Source organism: Geotrypetes seraphini, chromosome 5, assembly GCF_902459505.1.
Source record: "Geotrypetes seraphini chromosome 5, aGeoSer1.1, whole genome shotgun sequence".
Lineage (NCBI taxonomy): Eukaryota > Metazoa > Chordata > Amphibia > Gymnophiona > Dermophiidae > Geotrypetes > Geotrypetes seraphini.
The window spans coordinates 109,262,271-109,286,725 of record NC_047088.1 but is presented as its reverse complement, the minus strand read 5'-3'; the positions used below and the strand labels follow the sequence as shown (position 1 = coordinate 109,286,725).

Sequence of the window (24,455 nt, the reverse complement as noted above, 5' to 3'; positions counted from 1 at the left end):
TCTAAAACAAGATACCGTTCCCGTGGTCTGGAAACATTCACTCATTCACCCTATTATTAAAAATCCTAAAATCAATGCTGAAGTTCCATCAAATTACAGACCGATAGCTAATATCCCTTTTTTATCTAAAATAACTGAGAAAGTCGTGTTCAATCAGATTTCAGACTTCATTGAAAAAACTAACATTCTTCACCCCAATCAAACAGGTTTTAGGCAACATCATTCCACAGAACACTCGTTAATAGGTATGACTACCACTATGTGTTCTTCTAATCTCATTAGAACTTTCGGCAGCTTTTGACACAATCGATCATAAATTATTATTAAACAGGCTTCAATCAATCGGTATCTCAGACCAAGTTCTATCTTGGTTCCAATCCTATTTCTCTGATCGTTCCTCTTCTGTTTCTTTTAATAACACAACCTCTGATACTTTTAATACAACTTACGGCGTTCCTCAAGGCTCCATATTATCTCCACTTCTATTCAATATATTTCTAGCTCCTCTGTTGACCTTATGCCAATCTATAGGCTTCAACGTATTTGCATATGCCGATGACATTCAACTCTTACATCCTATTGATACCGATAATCCTTCCGATTCATCATCAATTAACATAAAATTAGAGAAAATTCATAATTGGTTAAATGAAAATAGACTTGCATTAAATATTAAGAAATCCAACGTATTACTCTTCCCTTGGAAGGAGAATTTCAAATTAAAGCTCCCTATTTCCATTAAGGGTCAACCATTACAAGAGGTTTACAACATAAAAATACTAGGTGTTATATTTGATCAAAAACTTACTTTTCACGAACATATAAGTAGTGTTATCAAGTTTTCATTTTTTAGGCTCCGTCAAATTCGCTCTGTGTCACAATTTCTTAGTATTAAATCTCTTAACATTCTTATTCATTCTCTTGTCATTTCAAAAATTGACTATTGTAATGCCCTGCTTATAGGAATAGCACAAAAAGAAATTAAACGATTACAAATGATACAAAACACATCTATTAAACTTATTTGTAAAGCTAAAAAATTCGACCATGTAACACCCCTTCTTAAAGAAGCTCATTGGCTACCAGTTGCCCATAGAATATTATACAAACTTGGTCTGCTTACTTTCAAATCTCTTTTTTTTAAAACTCCAGCTTTTATTCACAAATTATTAATACCTTACACTACCAACAGAACATTAAGATCTGCAGAACAACATTTATTATCTATTCCATCTTTAAAAATAATAAATACGCGTCGTCAGTTTATGTTCTCTGTTATTGCTCCCCAAATCTGGAATTCTTTCCCTAGTTACTTAAGAGAAGAAACTAACATAGAAAAATTTAAAAGTAAACTGAAAACTTTTCTCTTCAATGATGCATTTATAAATTAATTATAACTTGATTTTCAAAAAATCAGAAATCATTTTTTTTCTCTTTTTTCCATCTCCCTACCCTCCCTTATGTACTTTCCCTATATGTCTCTCCAGACTTTTAATACAATGTAAATTCTCCCCCCAATTCCTTATGTTTCCAATTTTGTTGCATTTGTCTTAAGTTGAGTTTGTTTTATTTATTGTAGTAATAATTTTAACAATGTAATTTTATCAAAATGTACATCGCTTTGAATTCAGATAAAGCGATTAATCAAATTTTTATTAAAACTTGAAAACTTGAAACTTGATTAGTAGAAAGATAGTGCGCGATAGATAATTTGATTTCCACACATACATCTGGAGAACCCAACAATGAGTCATTTAATGTCCAATACCTACACTCCCCCATGTTTTCCCCAAGCCCTTCAAGGACACCCACACTGGAGTATGATCAGAGATTTGTATGGCCTCCATTTCAGCCTTATCTAACTCCTCCCACAGGTTCCTATGTGCCCAAATCACATCCAACCTTGTGTAACTATCCGAAGTATGAAAGAAAAATGTATAAGTCCTTTGCACAAACACGATGGAGTGGATAAGTCCAAACAAAGACTGGTGAACTCTGAGTATTTCACAAAATTCTTTATTTTTTAATTCAACAAACAAAGGACTCGACATGCGCATGTTTCGGCCCAAATGGCCTGCTTCAGGAGTCTCACAAGTCTGTGTGTGAATAAAAGTACATCCAAAAGTCCATATGACATCACATGATACGCGGTACAAAAACCGCCACCTCTTGCAAACTGCTTACGCTTGCAAACGCTGTAAGCAGTTTGCAAAAGGTGGCAGTTTTTGTTGAGCCTTTCAGTTTAGGACCAGTATCTGTTGCAAAACAAAATTTTTCAAGTTTTTTTGCGAGTTGTCATCAGCCACCCATAAACACCAGCAGAATGAAAGTATTTGCAATATAAAGAGCATTGTTAGCACTATTACTCGCAGCCGAGACAGAACTCCGAGACTATGCTTCCATCCTGTGCTATTACTACCTCATATTCTTAAACTATAGTGTTGTGCTGTCTTAAGGGGAGATGGAGGAGAAGCCATATATATCCATGTGGTTAAAGTCTGCTGGGGTGTAAATTTATTGCTGCATACATAGATGAGTGGAGTCAGATAAACCAATTGCAGAGCTGTGACAAGGGTAGTCACTTTTCTCTTACTGTGATAAATGCCTAACATGCCAACATAAATTTGTGTGTGTGTGTAGGAGGGGAGGGGTCCCCAGACTTATCAAAAGGGCTTCCATTCCACTTAAGGAATAATATAGCAGCTCTAATAGATTATATGAACTGCATTTTTCTGTGGTATCTGGCTGTTTCCTATAATGCTTGCTTTATTTTGCAGTAGTTTAAAATTCAAACAAAAAACACACAAAAAAAGTTCATTATCCACAGTTGTCACCCTTTTCTAGAGGTAATCTTTTTGCCAGCCCTCTGATTCCATTTCCACTCTGGAACTTCTATACTAAGGGTTTATGCAGCAGGTCTCCAACAGGAAACTGACTTCTCCCTCAGGCCCGGATAGCACAAAAGATTTTCGTTGCTAGTAAGACTCATTTAAAACAGTCTTACTGGCAGGAAAATCTTCCTCCCGATGTACAAAAGGATTCTCTGTGGTTGCTACAGATCCTTGCAGCAGCCACCAAGAACCCTAAGCAAATGGATAGAAAGGAGCTCATTGGTATTTAAATGAGCTGTCCTTGAGATGCACTAATGGAATGCCCCTCTAGCACTGAATAATCTGGAGCTGCTGATAGCTGCTGTGCATGTGTTGTGTGAGCAGCTTCACCAATAATAAAATAATTAAAAAATAATAATAATAATCTGCGCCTCCCCCACACTGGGCCGGGATTGTACCTTTTTTTCAAATCTACAGGAGGGATGCCCACTCCCTCCTGCTTCATGGGCCCCCCACTGGGCTGGGAACCTAACCCAGGCCTTCTTGCCTGAAGATCTGCCTTGTCAAAATGGCAGCCTTTCCCCCTCTTGGTGCATCCTGGGATGTACTGGGAATCCTGCCTGCTCAGCTGATCGGGGATTCTCTTACTGCGATCAGCTCAGCTGACAGGTTGGGAAAGCAGAAACAGGATTTTTTTTTACAAGAGAAGTTCAGGGAGGCAGGAGGAGGAGCTGTACTAGCATTTGCTCTTCTGAGCAAGTGCCAGGCACAGTTCCTCCCCTCTTTACTGTTGCTGCTCCGCAGAAATAGCATACCTATAATTTGCATGCTATTCATACAGAGCATCGCCTGTTGTCAAAAAATTGCTCCTGCCTTGGCAATTTGTACCGTGGCATTGGAGTGTTGTGCATTGGGGCCTCAGTCACATCAGCACTAATTTGGACTGATTTTACCAGGAGGTACCCTCCAAACCAAAACATTCAGTCCTCTCCAAAATTAAATATACCAACACACTGGCAAACATAGAACAGAAGTCTGCCACTTTGGTAGTCCATCTCTTGTGCAAGGGTGGGAAACTCCTGCTCAATGTAAGAGATTTGAGCAGAGGAGTGTCAGGATCCTGGTATGTACAGATTTGCCCTCTGCAAGTACTGCGAGCAACTTCAGATTTTATGGTCTCTGCCATTTCCTCCTGTTGATCTTGCAAGAACTGGTAGTAAAACATGTCGGCCTACAAGATGTGAATTTGTTCCTTAGGCTTGCAAAAAAAGAAATAGACCATGAAAAAGAAGGCTTGTGAAAGAAATGAGAAAGGTGAGAGATAAGTTGCTGTGAGGGGTGGGCAGGGGTGAAGCAGAAAAAGTGTGGAAAAATAGCAGCTCCTGTAACAGTTAACAATAACAACAGGGCTATAATAATGTTCTGCCTTTTTAAAATAAGGGAAACATATAAGCATTAACCAGTAATTAGCCTTGAATCAGTATATATATATATATATATATATATAATCAATCTATATATAACTATTTTGGACTTCTTCTTTTGTAGTCTTTCCTGATGCCCAGAAGTCGCCACTAGCTACAGAACAACCCTTATACAGGCTCCATATCCAACATTCTGAGTCCTTAAAAAGATCCATGCCAGAGTTGCTAGATTCTGTGGATGGCTGTGGCACATCATGGACCAATGTGGACCCCTCTCTGGATTCTAGAAGGGAGTCCTCGTGGAACTCAAATAGCACAAGTGGCTCCTCCATTCCAGCTAATCCCAAAGCTGATCTTGTCTCCAGTTCTATGTCAGCTACATCAAAGACACTTGTTTCCCAAGAGGAGAAGAGGGCAATAGCGAACAGAACTTTGATTGTATCAGAGAATAAGAACACTGCAAACTTGTTGCATTTGAGGAAGAAAACATCCCAAGAGAAAAGGACTGAGCAACTCGTAGAGCAACCTTCGTATACCTGGAATGGGAAATCATCTGGGAATGAAGTGGAGGATATATCTTCTAATTCATTCCCAGAAAATGCAAAAGATTGTCTATATGGGGATGCTGATGGTGTTTCTCAAGAAGAAGAGGAGGAGGACTACTTGCAGGTTAGCTGGAGCTCTGTTATTGCTAACCCAGACTTTATGAAACTCTATTGGCCCAACAAGGTAGATGGGGAAGATGATGTCTACCAAAAGAGCATCTGAGAACCTTAAGAGAGCCATCTTGGAGGTGTCAAAACTCCAGCAGGAACTCCAGGGATTGCTTTCTATAGTTGGTTCACATACACCCTCGGGGCTCAGGACTAAGTGGCAGCCAGATATAGAAGATGCTTCTGAATCACAGAAGGAACTGCTGAATTTGGCTGGGAGCTGGGAGTCTCAACTCTTGGGAATCCAGGAGAGGGTTAAGATGGGCTTGGATGATCTGGATTGCATCAAAAGCCAAAATATGGTTCTTTTGAGAGACAGCATTCTTTCCAACAGCAAAAGCCAACAAGAAGGAACAACTGAAGTTAAAACCATAGTGGGCCTAGCTGGGGGCCTAAGAGGTATGGTGCCATTCACAATAAACAAACACTATACTTACTAGAGAGGGTAGAGTCCACAATTTTTTCATTAGTCCTATTAACATTTGTTTTCTCCCTCTTCTTCCCTTCCCATTTTGTGACTGGATGGTGATTCAAAAAATAATCACCTTATTTCTACATAAATAAACAACCAAATACTTTTATGGTCACACAATGACTCTAGATTTCTAAGTGAATGCTCAGACCCATAACCAAACTCTAGTGAAAAGTCATGGAGTCAGTTATAAGAGAGACCATCACAGCACGTTCACTGTGAACGTGCTGAACATCTCAGCAATATTCGGTGCCAGCGGAATACAGCTCCCTTGGTCAGTAATTGGTTGGAGGCAGGCCACACCATTGAACAGGTCCAATATACAGTATTAATTAAAGCTTGGAAAAAACCAGGAAACGTATCTCAATGCCTGTTACAGCAGGAACATCGATTCATCTACAATTGGCAAACTTTAGCTCCAGTGGGCTTAAATAATGAAATAGATTGGTTTCAGATTTAAAGTTTGCTAAAGTTTGTTGAAATTTTGTGACATCATGAAGCTCCGACCCCAACGTCTGACATCATGGTCGACCCTGGTTGGCTGGAGCTTCAAACTCTGGGCCTGCTCCAGGGTTTCGACATCGCTAGAGTTGCCTGTCAGCCGGGTGAAGGAGTGTCCAGTCCCTGGTAAACCTATTTAATAGTATTTGAAAGGTTTTGAAACATTTAGTGTGAATGTATTTTAGTCTTGGGTTTCTAGTTCGCCCTGACCCTGTTGTCACAGTAGAAGGTGATTAGAATGTTATTGTTTTTCCTTTGCAGTGCCCCTCCTGAGGAAGTCAATCGTGAAACCCGGGTTGGGGGGTTTAACAGCTTATGGCAGTTGCAATGTGTTAGTACTTTAAATATGTACCCGGAGCAGTGAAAGAGCAACAGCAGTGCCATCCTGCATTCAAATAAGTTATCTATCTTTTCCTTGTATGTTATTAGCAGGTGGCAGAGACAGTGAACTTGCTGTGATGGTCTCTATTATAACTGACTCCGTGACTTTTCACTAGAGTTTGGTTATGGGTCTGAGCATTCACTTAGAAATCTAGAGTCACTGTGTGACCATAAAAAGTATTTGGTTGTTTATTTATGTGGAAATAAGGTGATTATTTTTTGAATTGTTATATGGTTATCACCTTTGAAGAAACAAGGTCCCTTATACTTTATGTTTAATATAAACTAGTCAGGCTTATCTTTACCCAATCTCCCAGCTATTTGAAGTACTTGAATGGTGTTATAGGATCTTGAGTGTAATTACCTGTATTCTTGCAGAGTCCAGACAAGAAGATCAAGACAAGATCAAAGAGCTAGACCAGGAAGTGCAAAGACTTCAGCAACTACTGAATGAGGTGATTTCTCATTAGGGTTAGCAGTGAATTCTCCTCTCATCGGCTTCTGTTTTACAGTTTAGAATCGCCATCCTAGTACTGGACCTTCACCACTGCCATATTCTCTACACAGGCATCCTCTATATACCCCGACATGTATGTGTGCTAGTTTCTCCTTTCCAAACCCTCTTAGTTTCTCCTCTTTCTGTAGTGGTCTTAGGTTCCACTGTTATTAATTCCTAGTGCAAAGAGCAGAAAGGTTTCTTTTCAGAGTGTGGAACTCTGAGTTAATGTACATGTAACCCTGGTCCCGCTCACACACTGTCTGTAGGCACTGGCCAGGTCTTTGGGTTGGGTATCCATGACCAGGGCTTACAAAAATAATTTACTCTGGTAGGCCGAAGGATCACAATCCCAGGGTTCAGTCACCACTCTCAGTCTATACTTTATTCTCTTACCAAAGGAATCGAGCCGAGACCAAGATGCAATTGAGAACTCAAATTTGTCAATGCATAAACTATTTACCGTATTTTCGCGGATATAACGCGCACCATTGTAAAACGCGCACAGGGGTATAGCGCGCAGAAATCACGATGATATGTACAAAAACTTTTCTATACCGCGCTCAGGCATATAACGCGCATGCTGCCCGACTCTCCTCTGGCCACCCCGACTCTCCTTTCGCCCTCCCCGACTCTCATCTGGTTGCCCCGACTCACCCTGACTTTCGGTGCACTGCCCCGACTCTCCTCTGGTTGCCCCGACTCACCCTGACTTTCGGTGCACTGCCCCGACTCTCCTCTGGTTGCCCCGACTCACCGTTCACCCGCCCTGACTTTCGGTGCACTGCCCCGCCTCTCCGTGCCTGTCCCCCTTGAAGTCCTGTCCCCCCTTGAAGGTCTGCCTGTCCCCCCTTGAAGGTCTGCCTGTCCCCCCTTGAAGTCCTGTCCCCCTTGAAGGTCTGCCTGTCCCCCTTGAAGATCTGCCTGTCCCCCCTTGAAGTCCTGTCCCCATCCTGAAAGCCTGATGCCCCCCCTCGACGTCCGATTCTTCTCCCCCCTCGGCAGGACCACTCGCACCCCCACCCCGAAGGACCGCCGACTCCCCGACAATATTGGGCCAGGAGGGAGCCCAAATCCTCCTGGCCACGGCGACCCCCTAACCCCACCCCGCACTACATTACGGGCAGGAGGGATCCCAGGCCCTCCTGCCCTCGACGCAAACCCCCTCCCCCCAACGACCGCCCCCCCCCAACAACCTCCGACCGACCCGCGACCCCCCTGGCCGACCCCCCCACCCCCCTTCCCCGTACCTTTGGAAGTTGGCCGGACAGACGGGAGCCAAACCCGCCTGTCCGGCAGGCAGCCAACGAAGGAATGAGGCCGGATTGGCCCATCCGTCCTAAAGCTCCGCCTACTGGTGGGGCCTAAGGCGCGTGGGCCAATCAGAATAGGCCCTGGAGCCTTAGGTCCCACCTGGGGGCGCGGCCTGAGACACATGGTCGGGTTTGGCCCATGTGCCTCAGGCCGCGCCCCCAGGTGGGACCTAAGGCTCCAGGGCCTATTCTGATTGGCCCACGCGCCTTAGGCCCCACCAGTAGGTGGAGCTTTAGGACGGATGGGCCAATCCGGCCTCATTCCTTCGTTGGCTGCCTGCCGGACAGGCGGGTTTGGCTCCCGTCTGTCCGGCCAACTTCCAAAGGTACGGGGAAGGGGGGGTGGGGGGGTCGGCCAGGGGGGTCGCGGGTCGGTCGGAGGTTCTTGGGGGGGGCGGTCGTTGGGGGGGGGGGGGTTTGCGTCGAGGGCAGGAGGGCCTGGGATCCCTCCTGCCCGTAATGTAGTGCGGGGTGGGGTTAGGGGGTCGCCGTGGCCAGGAGGGTTTGGGCTCCCTTCTGGCCCAACTACACAAAGTACGGGGAAGGCGGGTGGGGGTGTCGTGGGGGTCGGCCAGGGGGGTCGCGGGTCGGCTGGGGGACGGGCGGAGGTTCTTGGGGGGGGGGCGGTCGTTGGGGGGAGGGGGTTTGCGTCGAGGGCAGGAGGGCCTGGGATCCCTCCTGCCCGTAATGTAGTGCGGGGTGGGGTTAGGGGGTCGCCGTGGCCAGGAGGGTTTGGGCTCCCTCCTGGCCCGATATTGTTGGGGAGTCGGCGGTCCTTCGGGGTGAGGGTGCGAGTGGTCCTGCCGGGGGGGGGGGATGTATCGGACGTCGGGGAGTCGGCCGGGCAAGAGGGCTTGGGCTCCCTCTTGCTCCGATCGTGGATGCGGGTGCGGGTGGGAGCGCGTGCGAGCGGTCGTTCGGGGTGGGGGTGCGAGCGGTCCTGCTGGGGGGGTGAATCGGGCGTCGGGCGGGGTGGGAACTATGTTTAAAAACTTTTGTATACCGCGCTCAGGCATATAACGCGCGAGGGGTATGCGCGGTACGTAAAATCACGTATAACGCGCGCGTTATATCCGCGAAAATACGGTACATTTTCTTCTGGTGTGAATACTGAAACTGTTTTACAAGCTGTTTATGAGAAATTCACTTCAGAAACACTTCAGTTGAGTTCCCAATCTCTTCATACAATTCCTTAATACATGTGGTGAGCTGCTTCAGGGTCCTACCCTGTTTCCTCAGCTTGGGACCACTGTGTCTTTTCCACCAAGCTGATCCACACAAGCTCCGCAATAACCAGGGTCTTTCACTCACATGAGTTCCCTTTTTGAGATGGGTCTCCACACACTCCTTGTTCTGTCTTCTCCTGGTGATCCCTTGGGAAAAATAAAGTCTCTTATATTTTCCCTCAGTGAAACTCTCCGGATTCCAATATCTCTCCTCTCACTCTGTTGTCTGCTCTTCTGGCAAACCCACTCACTTTCCCTGCAGTTAGTACCGTGTTTCCCCGATGATAAGGCAGGGCCATCAAATAAGACAGCCCCCCCTTTTTAGAAAAAATTGTAAAATAAGGCACCCCCCCCACACAAATAAGCCACCCACCGATACCTGCGCTTACCCGAATCGGGTGGTACGGTGGGTGACTCCGTGTGGTCCCTCCGTCTACCGCGGGGGTCGGCAACCCGCGGCTCCAGAGCCGCATGCGGCTCTTTTCCACCTTTGCCGTGGCTCCGGTAGTGTGTCACGCAGGCATGCACCTTACAAGTCCGGCGTCGCGGCGGGAAATAGCCATGCTGAGCAGTGAGCTCAGCACATACACAGATGAAAGCCTTGCTTGCTGATTGGTCAGGCGGCCCCGCCCCGCCGTGCCGCCGGACCAATCAGCAAGCAAGGCTTTCATCTGTGTAGTGCTGAGCTCACTGCTCAGCATGGCTATTTTCCGCCGCGACGCTGGACTTTAATTGCGCACATGCGTACTTATAGCTTTCTAGGGTTGTAAAATGAAAATGGAAAAAAATAATGATGCAAAATATTTTCATAAAATCCAAAATCTTATTTTTTATTAGATATCAATATTAGATCATAAGAGTACGCAATTAATTTTATTAGCAAATCAATTGAGTATCTTTTGCATCAGAGAATTATTACAGAAGCCAAAACGCTGGCCTTGCTCCTAACAATTCCAATGTCTTATCAGTTACACGTCCATATATATCCTAAATGACGACATTCCTTCGTTACAATCCATCTGCAGTCTAATTGGTTCACATTATTTATTCCCATATAAGGCTAGCTTCATATAGGCGTGTCACAAATTACATTCTTATATCTAAAAAAGTTACATTCTCACATTAAGCTTACATGTTTAATAAAAAGAAGAAATACATAGATCAATATTATAATACACTTACAAAACTCCTCAGATTTTATATTCTTTCCTGTAAATGTCAGTGTTCTTCTCTATTCTGAGATCTCTGTCTCACAAAGACTGAACAAAGAAAAGATGGAAAGGAGCAGGTACCCCTCCCATCAAGGTTCTACGTAGAAAAAAGTTGCTCTCCAATGAAGTAGAAAAAGTTGCTCAAGGTCAGAGGTCAAACACCATCTGTTGCCTTATCAGGATCTCTTCAGGATTTCAGATATATGAAGATTAAAATAAACTATATTCCTAATCTTTATGTTTTGTTAGTTTATATTCTTAATCTACATTGGTTGTTAACATATTACCTATAACTACCTAAGTAAATTTCTATTATATAATTTTTCCTAACTTTCTGATAGCTAACTTTGGATCAATTCATACCATGATACACATGTGGTTTAGATTTGTCCTTAGCAAACTCAAGTCATGGTAAACCTAGGGCCCCCTGGTATGTGGATACCAGGTCAAAAGCCAACTCCTGTCTGCCTACATTTCCCTGAGGATTGGCCTAGTTCAGGCTGGTCACTCTAACACAAAGAAACTCTATAAGAAACCTAATCTTCTCATCTGGAGTACATTTGATATGGTAGTCATCAATCACAAAAATGTCTTAGCTTGCCTCCCTATATCCATCAAGCACATGACATATATCAAATCCATATGGTAACTTAAAGTCCCTGTTTTTAAACTTTTTGTATTTCTGATCATTTTATTCCAGATTATCCAATTTTCATTTATTAATTCATAGCTACTAATCCACATTCTCACTTGCTCTTGGATCAGGCCTTATCTAATAGTTTTTCTTTTCTTTCTAGCTAGTAAATCCTGATGCAATGTGAGAAAGTGTAATAGCTGAATTTTTTTTATTTCATGTTGGCTCACTCTTACCTGTCCAGGTAAACAAAGCTGGCCCCATTTCAAAACTACTTAAGGTATAGGACCAGGTCCTTAGCCCCCCCCTTGGGTCGTGGAGTGGAGTGCCACACCAGGACCCACACCTGGAGCTTTAGTGGCCTTACCTTGCTCTGTTCTGAGGTTGCTTTGTGCATGACTTGTTCTCTGGATCAGCGTAAGATTGGGAGTCACTTTCTGCAAACATGTTTTTCCAATGCCAATTATACAGGATAAACTACAACACACAATCAGAAACACAAAAGCCAGGCCTATCAAAACACCCAATAGGCCTTTAACCCATGATATATTAGGCATCCATGCAGTTAGCCAATCAAACCAACCCTTATCCTCTACCTTAAATTGTTCCCAATTCTGCAATGCCTTGTCTAGAGATGTGATATGTGCTTGCTGGTCAGAGAAGGAGTCAGGAATATAAGTACAACATTCTTGTCCAATGATGGCACATGTACCCCCCTGGGCTGCTAGGAGATAGTCGAGTGCCATCCTATTTTGAAGAGCTACAATGCGTGTTTGTCTGAGCTCTAGTGACAGAGATTGAGTAACTGCTGTTGTTTCATTACCCATAGTTTCAATAAGGGTGGATAATTTTTTTATAATTTGGACTAATTTACCTACTCCATAACTAGGTAAAAGGATCATAGCAAATCTTTCCCCTTCAGAAATGAGAGGAGTATTTCTTTTTGGTCGGATAGGAGGCAATTCAGATAGGATTCTCACAGGGGGTAATAGGAACCTGATATAGCAGGTCCCATACCATCCCTCGTGAAGCCATCTGTATGCATATGGGCCACAAATCCACCAGCAGTCAGCATAAGAGGGTAACAAATAATTACTAACACCTGTAAGCCAGGCAAATTGTTGCCTGTCAGTAAAATAGGTAGAAACAGTAATATTTCCCAGTGAAAGAGAAATATTTGGACCATCTGAAGTAACATAATATTGACATGAACTCTTTCCAGCATACCAGGTGGTTTTATCTGTCCTTTTAGAATGGTAACAAAGAAATCCTCGCATGGGTCTAACTAAAACTGGGGCTGGTGGTTTATTTGGGTCAAAACTAAAAGCATAACGAGTAAATGTTTGAAGAAGAGAATATTGAACTATAGAGGAACAATTTCCCTCATGACTAAACTGTGGTGCAACTAAGCCATTACGTGGCATAAGATAAAGAGAATAATAACAAAGATCAGAAACATTCCATGCAAAAGGTCGAAAAGGTAACCCACTAGTGTGTTGTGGAAGCTGGGCACAAACCCAGCAATTGCTTACATTAGCATACCTAGCTACACGAAATTTCATTTGTTCATAGGAATTTCCCTGACCTACTATAGGCAAGAAAAGATTCCATTCTGCAAAAGTGTGGTGGAAAAAAGTAAAGAATAGTAATGGAGAACACCAAATAAGTAACATGGCTAAAATTAATACCTAATTAGTATAACTAAAAATAAACAGTATTGAAAATATGCAAATATAGCAATGAGATGAACTACTAATAATGTCTCTAGTCCTTGATTTCCTTGCAGAAACAATAGATATGCTCAGGTAATCAGGTATTAGCAATGGGTGCTGGTTTAATGTCTTTCACGTGTACTAACGGTGTATACCCTTTTAATTTCACTGCATAAGGGAACACCACTTCCACTTGAAAAGGTCCATAAAAGTATGGCTGAGTCCATATATTTCTTGTATGTAACCTCTTATACACCCACTGATCCTGATGGAATCTGTAAACTGGAAGTGCTTGGTCCACACTACTTGGAGTTCGTCGTGATTGAATCTCTGCTATAGCTGTCTGTAATGCTACAACATAATCAGAAAATAAAGTATCATTAGTACAATTTCCCGGTTTCACAAAAGCAAGGGGCATCTTTCTTCCAGTGGCAATTTGGAAAGGAGTCAAAGCAAATCTAGGCATATGCCTATTACGCACTACATAGAGTGCTGCTGGCAAATATTTTAGCCAGTCTTTAGACTCCAATGGCATAATTTTTCGTAATGCAGTTTTTATTAAATCATTCGATTTTTCAACAAAGCTGTTTGATTGAGGATGGTAAACTGTTATGAATTTGTGCTTAATCAATAGTGAATTTGCCAATTCTTGTAATAATGCATTTTTAAAGTGGCTGGCATTATCTGTGGCTATCTCATAAGGAATTCCATGTCTTGGAATAATTTCATTTAAGAATACCTTTGCCACTTCTCCTGCTGTTTCTTTTTTACAGGGGTAGGCTTCAATCCAGCCCGAAAAAGGACAAACACAAAGTAACAGATACCTCTTACCTTTACAAGGTGTTATCATGTCTGTAAAATCCACATGCCACTTCTGAAAAGGTCCCTGTGGGATAGGTAGAGTGCCTGGTGCTACACAAGTACCTCTAGGATTAGTTTTTACACATACAGCACAACGTAATACAGTCTGTCTTACTATTTTTTCTAAATTAGGATGCCAGATTTGCTGTGACAATTGACTAATTAAAGTAGCTGCACTTTCATGTAAGGCATTGTGCATTTGTTGGATCATTATCACCAGAGGTACCTGTGCCATACATGGCACACCTGACGAATTATACCAGATACCTTCTATACACTGACATTGTAAATTTGTCCATTGTTGAATCTCTTCCTCTGTTACGCCATCTAGGAGCAGTCGTCTTTGCTCGTCTTGTTCCTTTGTAATCTTGCTCCTAGCTCTAGTCTGCACTAGCATTATGCCCTGTTGCTCTACAGCCCATTTTGCTGCTAAATCTGTCTGATTATGCATATATTGCTCCCACGATTCATCTTTCTTATCATGGGCCTTAATTTTACATAATGCCAATGTTTTGTCTGGGTATTGCTGCAATAATCTATCCAATCTCTCTATCAAAGGTAAATGTTGAACTGGATGACCTCCAGAGTCTATGAATCCTCTCTTTTTCCATGTCGTTAAATGCAATTTTGCTACTCCTAAAGCATATGCAGAATCTGAATAAACAGTAACTTTCCTTCCTATATTGTCCTGTAACACCTGGACTAATGCTGCTAATTCTGCAGTCTGGGCTGAATATTGATCTGATGGTAAACAATAAGTTTTCCATTCAGTGCTGTCAGCATCCCTATCATACGTTGTGATAGCAAATGCTGCTCTGTTTGTAGCACTGGAACCATCTATAAAACAAATATATCCCTCACCTAGGGGTTTATCATATTGTAGTAACATTTGTTGCTGTGGGATCAAAACTGAACACTCGTGCTCAGTACTGTCTTGTATTCCTAAAAAAGCATAAAACACTTGTGCTGGATCTTTATCCTTCATTTTTGGTTGCACATCCACTAAACCAGTGGTAAGCAGAGCCAAATACTTCCCTATACGCTGACTAGTAAACACTACTTCTGGCAATTTTAAAATATTCAAAATATCATGGGAAGTATGTACTGTGATATGACTGTATGGCAACAAATCCATAAGTTTTCTTACCAATGTTGCAGCTGCCACTACACCTTTTTCACACTGAGAAAAACCTATTTCCACAGGTGTAAAACTTCCAGATAAATATCCACAAACATTGTCATTTTGTTGTAAAACTGCACCCCATCCAGGGTTTCCAATATGTACTTGCACTTCTGTCCCAATCATAGGTAAAACAAACTGTGGAGCATCTCTAATTGCTTGTTTTAACTCCTGTATCAGCACCACCAGTGCTGAATCTAATTGAATTCTGTCTCTGCTCTGAACATTTCCTTTCAATTTAGCCCTCAAAGGAAGTGTCCTAGTACTTAAACACGGTATCCATTGTCTACAATAATTAAGGAGTCCTAAGAATCCTCGTAATTCCTTTACTGTCTGTGGCAAGGGTGTTTTTTCTATTTCCTGCACTAAATCTTTAGTTAAAGCTCGTACTGACTTGCCGACACGATACCCTAAAAAGGTAACCTCTTCTTCTGCTATTTGTAATTTCTCCTTATTAACCACATAACCATATTCACACAGAAAATTCAATAGTTCAATAGTATATTTCACATTATCTTCCACAGTAGGCGCAGACAATAACAAATCATCTACATAAGAAATCAAATGTATTTCTGGTGGAAGCCGTTCTTTAAAAATTTGCAAATCATGCATTAATATCCTTGAAAACACAGAAGGACTCTCTGAAAGCCCCTGAGGGAGACGTGCCCAACAATAGCGCTTACCATCAAAGGTAAAGGCTGTATAAGGACGTGACTTTGGATGTAATGGAATAGTATAGAATGCATTTTTCAAATCAATGACAGTCAAATAAGATCCTAAAGGGACCTCATTCAGGATTGTTACAGGATTTGCAACTACAGGATACTCAGACTGAATTAATTTATTCAAACCCCTCAAATCATGCACTATTCTGTATGAGTCATCTGATTTCTGTATGGGAAACAAAGGAGTATTCCAGGCAGATGAACATTCTTCTAGAATCCCTTCTTTTACTAATTCTTCAATTATAGGAATACTTCCTGCTATAGCTGCTGGCTTCAATGGATATTGTGCTATTTTCGGTCCGACACCTTCTTTTAACATTTCAATTTGAATAGAATCTACAGTTTTAACTTTGCCATATTTCTTCCATAATTCTTCTGGTACATGGTCCAATACATACTTCATTATTTCCTCTTTCTTAGAGGGTAAATTCTCCTTAGGAGGTGGTAATCCTATCCAAAATGTAGTATCTAGTGTTTGACCCAGAACACCCATATCATCTTGTACACTCAATAATATTGAATGCACAAATGATGGAGGGTTACTTGTCTGTTCTCCTGTTCGTAACGATGTCCATAGACAAGTTTCCAGAACTCCCTGCCTTTCATCCCACTGGCATGGTAATTCTGGTTCAAACACAATTGTGGCTTCCAATTTATGCAGTGCATCTCTTCCTAATAAATTCACTGGACATTCAGGCGCATATACCACTTGCATATGCAACCATTTTCCTTCAATTTGCAGAGATACATTTTCTAGCAAATATTTTTCATTTTCCTGCCCTTCTATCCCCATGGTAGTAATACTCTCTTTTGAAAGTACTGCTCCTACAGGGATAAAATTTAACGTAGTCATAGTGGCTCCAGTATCCACAATAAAATTATAATTATGTCCATTTACTTTAATTTGAAGGCATGGATCCCCCTTTTTACCTTTTGGAATTTTGAAAGAAATATACTGAGATAGTCAATCCTGTCTTCCAAATCCCTCTCCTGACACAGGTTCAGGTTCCCAGAATTGTGGCTGCTGCGCTGTCCAGGGTTGCCATCCTCCGGTTCTACCTTGTCCTCGTACACTCCTAAAATTTCCTCTTCCTTGTCCCCGCATTATACCACTTCCTCTAAATCTTCCTCGACTTACTGCTTCATTTCTACACTCATTCTTATAATGTCCCATCAATCCACACTGCCAGCATCTCACTTGCGACCTTTCTGGATTCTTAGCCCTATTAATTTGAGCCAGTTCCACAACTATATCATTCTTTTCTTGGTTTTTTCCTTTTGCTTGTTCCTCTTTAATTTGCATTGTCAAAACCTTTTTCTGCAGTTGCACTAATTCCTTATCCTGTTTACTTAGCTCATCTTCAGTTAATCTGCAATAGTGAGTGATATGGGACACTATCTCTGCCCAAGCCTTGTTTTCCAAACAAACTACAGCATCTAATCTGGCTTGTATATTTTTAGGTAAAGTAGTTTTCAACATCTGAAAAGCTACAGCTATCATTCCTTGTGCGAACACAGGCTCTCCTGTTTCTTTCTCCCAATTATCCTCAAACCGTTTTATAAACTCATAAATATCCATTCCTACTTTAAATTTGTGTGCAATTACTCTGTTCATATCTTTATGATCAGGATATAACATACGCATCGCATGCCAAATCTGGGGTCTAACTGCATTAAATGATGAACCATCGTGTGCAGAGTTAGTAATGTTTAAGGTTGGAAATCCTGCCTGTGTAAAAATTTGGCTAGCTTGACCCCCTAGACAAAGGTATAGCATCCGCTTAATATCCCCTATTGCTAGTGTATATCCTGCCGTTATTTGTTCAAATTTTGCTATCCAATTACTGGCTCCTCCTAACATAGAGGGTAACTGTTTCTTAATATTTTCCTGGTCCGTAAAAGACCAGGGTATATATGTAGTGGCTACACCTCCTCCTGTTAGGGGTTTATAAATCAGGGGTGCTTGTAAAATGGGTGATCCCTCATTTCTAAGCTCCTGAGATTTATTTACATTGCTTTGTTCATATTTCTCCCAAATTCTTAAACCCTTTTGCATATATGGGTAATCCCATTGTGGATCTCCTTTCCCATCCCGTATGCAAAATCGTGCTATATCTAATTTACTTGGATCTAAGGAACCATTTCTGGGCCATATCTCCATCTGTGCGCTGGATACTTCAGTCCAGCCAGCCAAATTATCACACCATGGGACCACATATAGCCAGGAATTTTCCTGCTGCGCTACATAATCCCTAGGTATCATAGCCTGGCTTACATAAGCAGCTGCACCTCTATCCTGAACTCCCGTTGTTGATAAGTCTTCTACCCACTTATGTAATACATCTGTCTGTTCTTCTAAATTCTGCAGGGCTTTCATAGTTAAATCTGATTGACGTGTCTGAAGCCCTTTTAGCTTCCCCGTTACAGGGTTTTTAGGTTTTCGAACAATCACCTCCTCTTCTGCATCTGCATTTGTGGATGTCTCAGAATCTGTCTCTACAGGTTTCATATGTAAGACTCCAGATACATAGACCCAGTCTTTAGTCTGGCTATCTGATGTTGGTGCCGTGGGTATGGAGGTTTGACCCACAGTGGATAGGGGGGTCTTTTCTTTAGCTACATTTAAAGGTGTATAACCAATTGCTACTTCAGGAGTACTCGTAAGAAGTGGATATAGACTGCTTGTAACCTTCCCAGGCTCTAAATATGGTGGGGGCTCCAAACTCCCCCCTTGACCCGTAGAAAGACCTGTATTTTTATCTTTAACAACTGGTGTTGGGGATCCTGGAGAATTCTCACATAATTCATCCCACAAGTGCCAGTATTCTAAATGTTTCTGCTGGGATTTTCCTTTCTTTGAATCTAAAATCCACATTCGCAAACAGCATAAGTCTGACCATAATACAGACCCTTCTTTCAGCCATGTCCATGATTCAGTGTTAATTACTGCTTTTCTACACCATTTATCATGAAAATGCTGTATCTCATTAGATAACAATGGATTAGCTTTTTTTATTGCTTCTATCGGCAACATGACTATTCACAATTACTCTCAAACAAGTCCTAAATCACCTAAATACTTTCTCCTCTTAGCAAACAAAACACTTCAAAACCAAACACTTTAAGAAACAAACCCCAGGAGGTATTTACAAAACACACTGCCCCTCACAGCCAACCTTAACAGGACAGCTGTAAACCCCGAGAGGAAAAAACAGAGATAAAGAAAGAAAAATCTGATCAGAGAGAGACAGCAGAAATAAAGTCATAAAGCAATGAAGATACAATTTTTCTCTATACCCACAAATCTTAACAAACTAAACATATAATACAATATCCCCAAACACTATGCCTATATACAAAGCATTAATTCCTAAAATATAACTTACGGTATTCCGTAGCTTCAAAAAGGGCCCCCCAGTCTGTTACTCAAAGAACAGACATACCTTATGTTGCACTTCCAAAAGAAACCCAAAGGTTCAAAAAATGAAACCTAGAAACGCAAAGTACGCTCAAGTCCCATCTGGGGTGCCATTTAATTGCGCACATGCGTACTTATAGCTTTCTAGGGTTGTAAAATGAAAATGGAAAAAAATAATGATGCAAAATATTTTCATAAAATCCAAAATCTTATTTTTTATTAGATATCAATATTAGATCATAAGAGTACGCAATTAATTTTATTAGCAAATCAATTGAGTATCTTTTGCATCAGAGAATTATTACAGAAGCCAAAACGCTGGCCTTGCTCCTAACAATTCCAATGTCTTATCAGTTACACGTCCATATATATCCTAAATGACGACATTCCTTCGTTACAATCCATCTGCAGTCTAATTGGTTCACATTATTTATTCCCATATAAGGCTAGCTTCATATAGGCGTGTCACAAATTACATTCTTATATCTAAAAAAGTTACATTCTCACATTAAGCTTACATGTTTTATAAAAAGAAGAAATACATAGATCAATATTATAATACACTTACAAAACTCCTCAGATTTTATATTCTTTCCTGTAAATGTCAGTGTTCTTCTCTATTCTGAGATCTCTGTCTCACAAAGACTGAACAAAGAAAAGATGGAAAGGAGCAGGTACCCCTCCCATCAAGGTTCTACATAGAAAAAAGTTGCTCTCCAATGAAGTAGAAAAAGTTGCTCAAGGTCAGAGGTCAAACACCATCTGTTGCCTTATCAGGATCTCTTCAGGATTTCAGATATATGAAGATTAAAATAAACTATATTCCTAATCTTTATGTTTTGTTAGTTTATATTCCTAATCTACATTGGTTGTTAACATATTACCTATAACTACCTAAGTAAATTTCTATTATATAATTTTTCCTAACTTTCTGATAGCTAACTTTGGATCAATTCATACCATGATACACATGTGGTTTAGATTTGTCCTTAGCAAACTCAAGTCATGGTAAACCTAGGGCCCCCTGGTATGTGGATACCAGGTCAAAAGCCAACTCCTGTCTGCCTACATTTCCCTGAGGATTGGCCTAGTTCAGGCTGGTCACTCTAACACAAAGAAACTCTATAAGAAACCTAATCTTCTCATCTGGAGTACATTTGATATAGTAGTCATCAATCACAAAAATGTCTTAGCTTGCCTCCCTATATCCATCAAGCACATGACATATATCAAATCCATATGGTAACTTAAAGTCCCTGTTTTTAAACTTTTTGTATTTCTGATCATTTTATTCCAGATTATCCAATTTTCATTTATTAATTCATAGCTACTAATCCACATTCTCACTTGCTCTTGGATCAGGCCTTATCTAATAGTTTTTCTTTTCTTTCTAGCTAGTAAATCCTGATGCAATGTGAGAAAGTGTAATAGCTGAATTTTTTTATTTCATGTTGGCTCACTCTTACCTGTCCAGGTAAACAAAGCTGGCCCCATTTCAAAACTACTTAAGGTATAGGACCAGGTCCTTAGCTTGTAAGGTGCACGCCTGAAAAAGAAATCATCCTGGCCGGGGTCGGTGTCATGCTCCGGAGATCTACAGCCTTCCTATCTCCCTCTCCCTTCTACCTGCTTCCGTCCACATCCCCTGCTCCGCGGCTCTCTTCAGCAACTCAGCAGCAGCGATCGACACAAGCTTCTGACGTCGGGGCCTACCCTCTGCGAGTCCCGCTTGTTTCAACTTCCTTTTTCCACAAAGGCGGGACTCGTAGAGGGAAGGCCTCGGTGTCGGCAGCTTGTCTTGATCACTGCTGCTGACGAGTTGCTGAAGAGAGCCGCGGAGCAGGGGGGTATTGCCAGGTGCAGGTAGAAGGGAGAGGGCCAGATGCAGGACTCGTGGGTGAGGGAGGAGAAGAGAGAGAGAAAGAGAGAGGGGAGGGAAACAAAAGGAAATATTTCATACTGGGCTGGGCCGGAGTGGAGGGAGGGTGGAAAGATTCTGGCTACAGGGTGCATTAACAAAGGAAAAGGGGGGAAAGCTGAAAATGGAGATAGTGACACAAAGAAGAGAAAGGATAATCAGGACCTACTGAATAAGGATAGAGATACAGAGGGAACATGAAGAGGAGGTGAAATAGAGACATAGAAGTAATGCTGAAAAAGTGTGTTGGGGGGGGGGGTTAAAGACATTGAAAGGGTAAATAAGGCATCCCCCCGAAAATAAGCCCTAGAGCATATTTTGGCCTTCCAAAAAAAATAAGACAGTGTCTTACCATCGGGGAAACAGGGTACCTTCAGGAGTCTCCCTCAGTACTAGGGCTCTTGTGGGAGAATTAGAAGCCTTGATCTTACTCCTCGCTTCTCTTTTATACTGCTTCCCACAATGTTCTGCTATCCACATGCACATACTCTGTGACTCCCCAAAGAATCCAGTGCCTCCTGCTCCATAGCAGAGGCATTCTTGGGGGGGGGGGGTGCCATATACACTTACAATTCCTTAATGACACTGCAGTCTTACTCCTTCATAGTTTCCAGTTCAAATGGGTAGCTGTCATAGAAGGAAGCAAGGCTGCCATAGGGGCAGGGGAAGAGAAAGAGTCTGGGGAATAATAAGGGGTAAGCTGGAAAACAGAAGCTACTTGGGGAGGGTGTTGCTGATATTGCTAGTACTGGTTTTGCATGTGGACAATAACATGACTTAAGGGCATCTTCTGATTTGGACGAGAAAAGAGACACAAAAGACTTCTAAGCCTAAATTTTGTGAAGATATACGGTAACTTACTCAAGAAATCATAATGCATGAATTTATCAGCAGATGACTGTTGTCTCAAATGGGCAGGGCAATTTTCAAGAATCGGTAGCCTTTATTTATTTATCTATTTGGGTAAATTGGCTGTATGAAAACTGTTCATACTCTCTGGCTAAAACTGGAATTGGTAATTGGGGGAGTTGGCAATGTAATATAAAAAGTCCCTGTACATAAAGTAGTTGCAAATTTCACTACTAAACCAAGTCTGAATGAAGGTAAGGGAAGGCCCTGGCATAGCAGGAACCTCTAACTGCAGATGCTGAATTTATAGATTCAGTCAGACTCTGGATAATTGGCTAGTTTAACTAAAAGGCTAGGCTTCTCCAATTTGCAGGAGATGAATGATCATGACAGGGCATCAAAACAATCGAGACATTGACCAATCCTCTTAATTTTTCAGTCTTGGGCATGTGCTCTCACTGTAGCATTTTTCTCAATGCTGTCTCCCTCAGGCTTGAGCAGTTTGTTTGTGTACACATCTCACCTCAGTCATTCATTTCTGCCCCAGTTTTCACATTTGTCTAGCCAACTCATACCCTCTGAACCCTTCATTGACGGGGCTTTTCAAGGACAACTCCTTCAGACATCTTTAATATTCTCAGGGTGAACAAGACTCCCTATGCCACAGTTCTCATACATTTCGAAGTGCAATATTTAATACAGTAGTTCAATCTAACATTCAGTCCAACATTCATAGAGAGTCAATCTCTTAGTTTCCAACTATTTAATACCGATAAGTAATGAACAAACAAATTCACCTCATGCAGAACTTTGAAATAAAGAGTAGCAGGTAGAGTCTGAATGAACTGTATTTTTTTTCTGGTAGCTGCACAGCCTCTGTGGGAGTGAATGCAGGCAAATGTTGGAAGTTATGAATATTGGACTGTAGATCTGGTGAAAAGATCTTGAAGAAAGGTGAGGGGAAAATAAGCAAGGCGGGTGTCAAGAAGGCTATAGAGAGGGGGTAGCATACAACATCTAACTTATGAATGTAAAGATAACAGGATCAAGCAGGAAGTATAGTATCTTACATTAATGATAAGCTGTCAGTAAAATACAAACTGAACTTAAACTTACGCACATGCACAGAAGTGGGGACAGAACATCCCATTTTTTTTGAAAATGACAACCATGGCCTGTGGAAAATGCAGAGGGATGGAGGGTCATATGCAGATTCATTGCAGGACCTCATTTGCATAAATCAGTAGGAGCAGAAAAGTAGGGCCATATGCGAAGAGCCTAGTTGCTCAATTGTAGCGCCAGTGCCAGTGACAATCACCAGCTCTATACTAGCCCAGAACAGTTATTGGCTCTTAGACTTACCTGGGACAGATGATTCAGTTCATTCGATCAGTTGCAGCTCCTTCTGCCTTTGGACAGCTGTTGGGCATGCTGGTAGCATGTTTGAGCACATTTTTACATGCACATTGGATAAGTCAGTTCTTGCTTTGCTGCACCTCACTGGCACCTCACTGGCTCCATCTTGTTCCTGGAGGAGAAACCAACTTTTAGGCTTCTAGTGGGTGGGCAAAGTTGAGATGGCCTTCTTGAATCTCTGAAACATTCTAGAACTCTTCTATTTTGCTTCAGAGTAGCCCAGTCTTTATGTGATTTGCATCAGCGATACAAAATAATCCAGTGTCAACCATTCCCTCAGGTCCTTATTTAGGCACTATTCTCTATAGCACATATGCTGATAGACTGTTGTGTGTGCGTGCTTTCCTGGATACAGAAGTGGAGGGTGAGAGACTCATTTTCTGGATAATGAGAGGCAGAAGAATTTTATTTCAAGTTTTTAGTCTTTGAATGAGCAGTCATTCTCTGTGTCTTTCAATTTCTGTTCAGACGCTTGGCAGTAGAAAAGGTTCAAAGAAGAGCAACAAGATGATAAAGGGGATGGACCCCAAAACCTCCACTTAAATAATCTCTTCCTCCCCAAAACACCAACCAAGTATTCAGATCCCTGAAATGTAATGTAATCTTATTTGTATTCTAACTGTAATCTATTTGTTATATCACACAGTAACGTACAGTCAATTTAATATCCAATTTGCAAGTTCTTCCGGAATTAATCCAGCTACCTCTCCTCCCTTGTAACCCAAAAAAAACAAAACAACCAATACTGTTATAACTTCACTGGAAATGTCCAGTTAGCTCTTTTGTAATCCGCCTTGAACTGCAAGGTATAGGCGGAATAGAAGTCCCTAATGTAATGTAATGTAACTTCTCTTGTATGAGGAAAGACTAAAAAGGTTAGGGCTCTTTAGCTTGGAAAAGAGACAGCTGAGGGGAGATATGATTGAAGTCTACAAAATCCTGAGTGGAGTAGAATGGGTACAAGTGGATCGATTTTTCACTCCATCAAAAATTACAAAGACTAGGGGACACTCAATGAAGTTACAGGGAAATACTTTTAAAACCAATAGGAGGAAATATTTTTTCACTCAGAGAATAGTTAAGCTCTGGAATGCATTGTCAGAGGTTGTGGTAAGAGTAGATAGTGTAGCTGGTTTTAAGAAGGGTTTGGATAGTTTTCTATTATTGAGATAGA

At 41.7% G+C, this 24,455-nt stretch overlaps 1 protein-coding gene across 9 annotated transcripts in view; it reads left to right on the top strand.

Moving 5' to 3' along the window:
- The window catches only part of LOC117360950 (cytospin-A-like), a 133,225-nt gene that overhangs the window by 31,804 nt on the left and 76,966 nt on the right, over positions 1-24,455 (top strand). For 7 of the 9 annotated variants that reach the window (XM_033945632.1, XM_033945634.1, XM_033945630.1 and 4 more), the window contains 2 exons: positions 4,380-5,367; positions 6,701-6,777. In XM_033945632.1, coding sequence (XP_033801523.1) covers positions 4,989-5,367; positions 6,701-6,777 — 456 coding nt within the window. In that variant the 5' untranslated portion in view covers positions 4,380-4,988. Of the gene's footprint in view, positions 1-4,088; positions 4,146-4,379; positions 5,368-6,700; positions 6,778-24,455 lie in introns of all 9 variants that reach the window. The other 2 variants (XM_033945637.1, XM_033945633.1) reach the window with 1 other exon arrangement.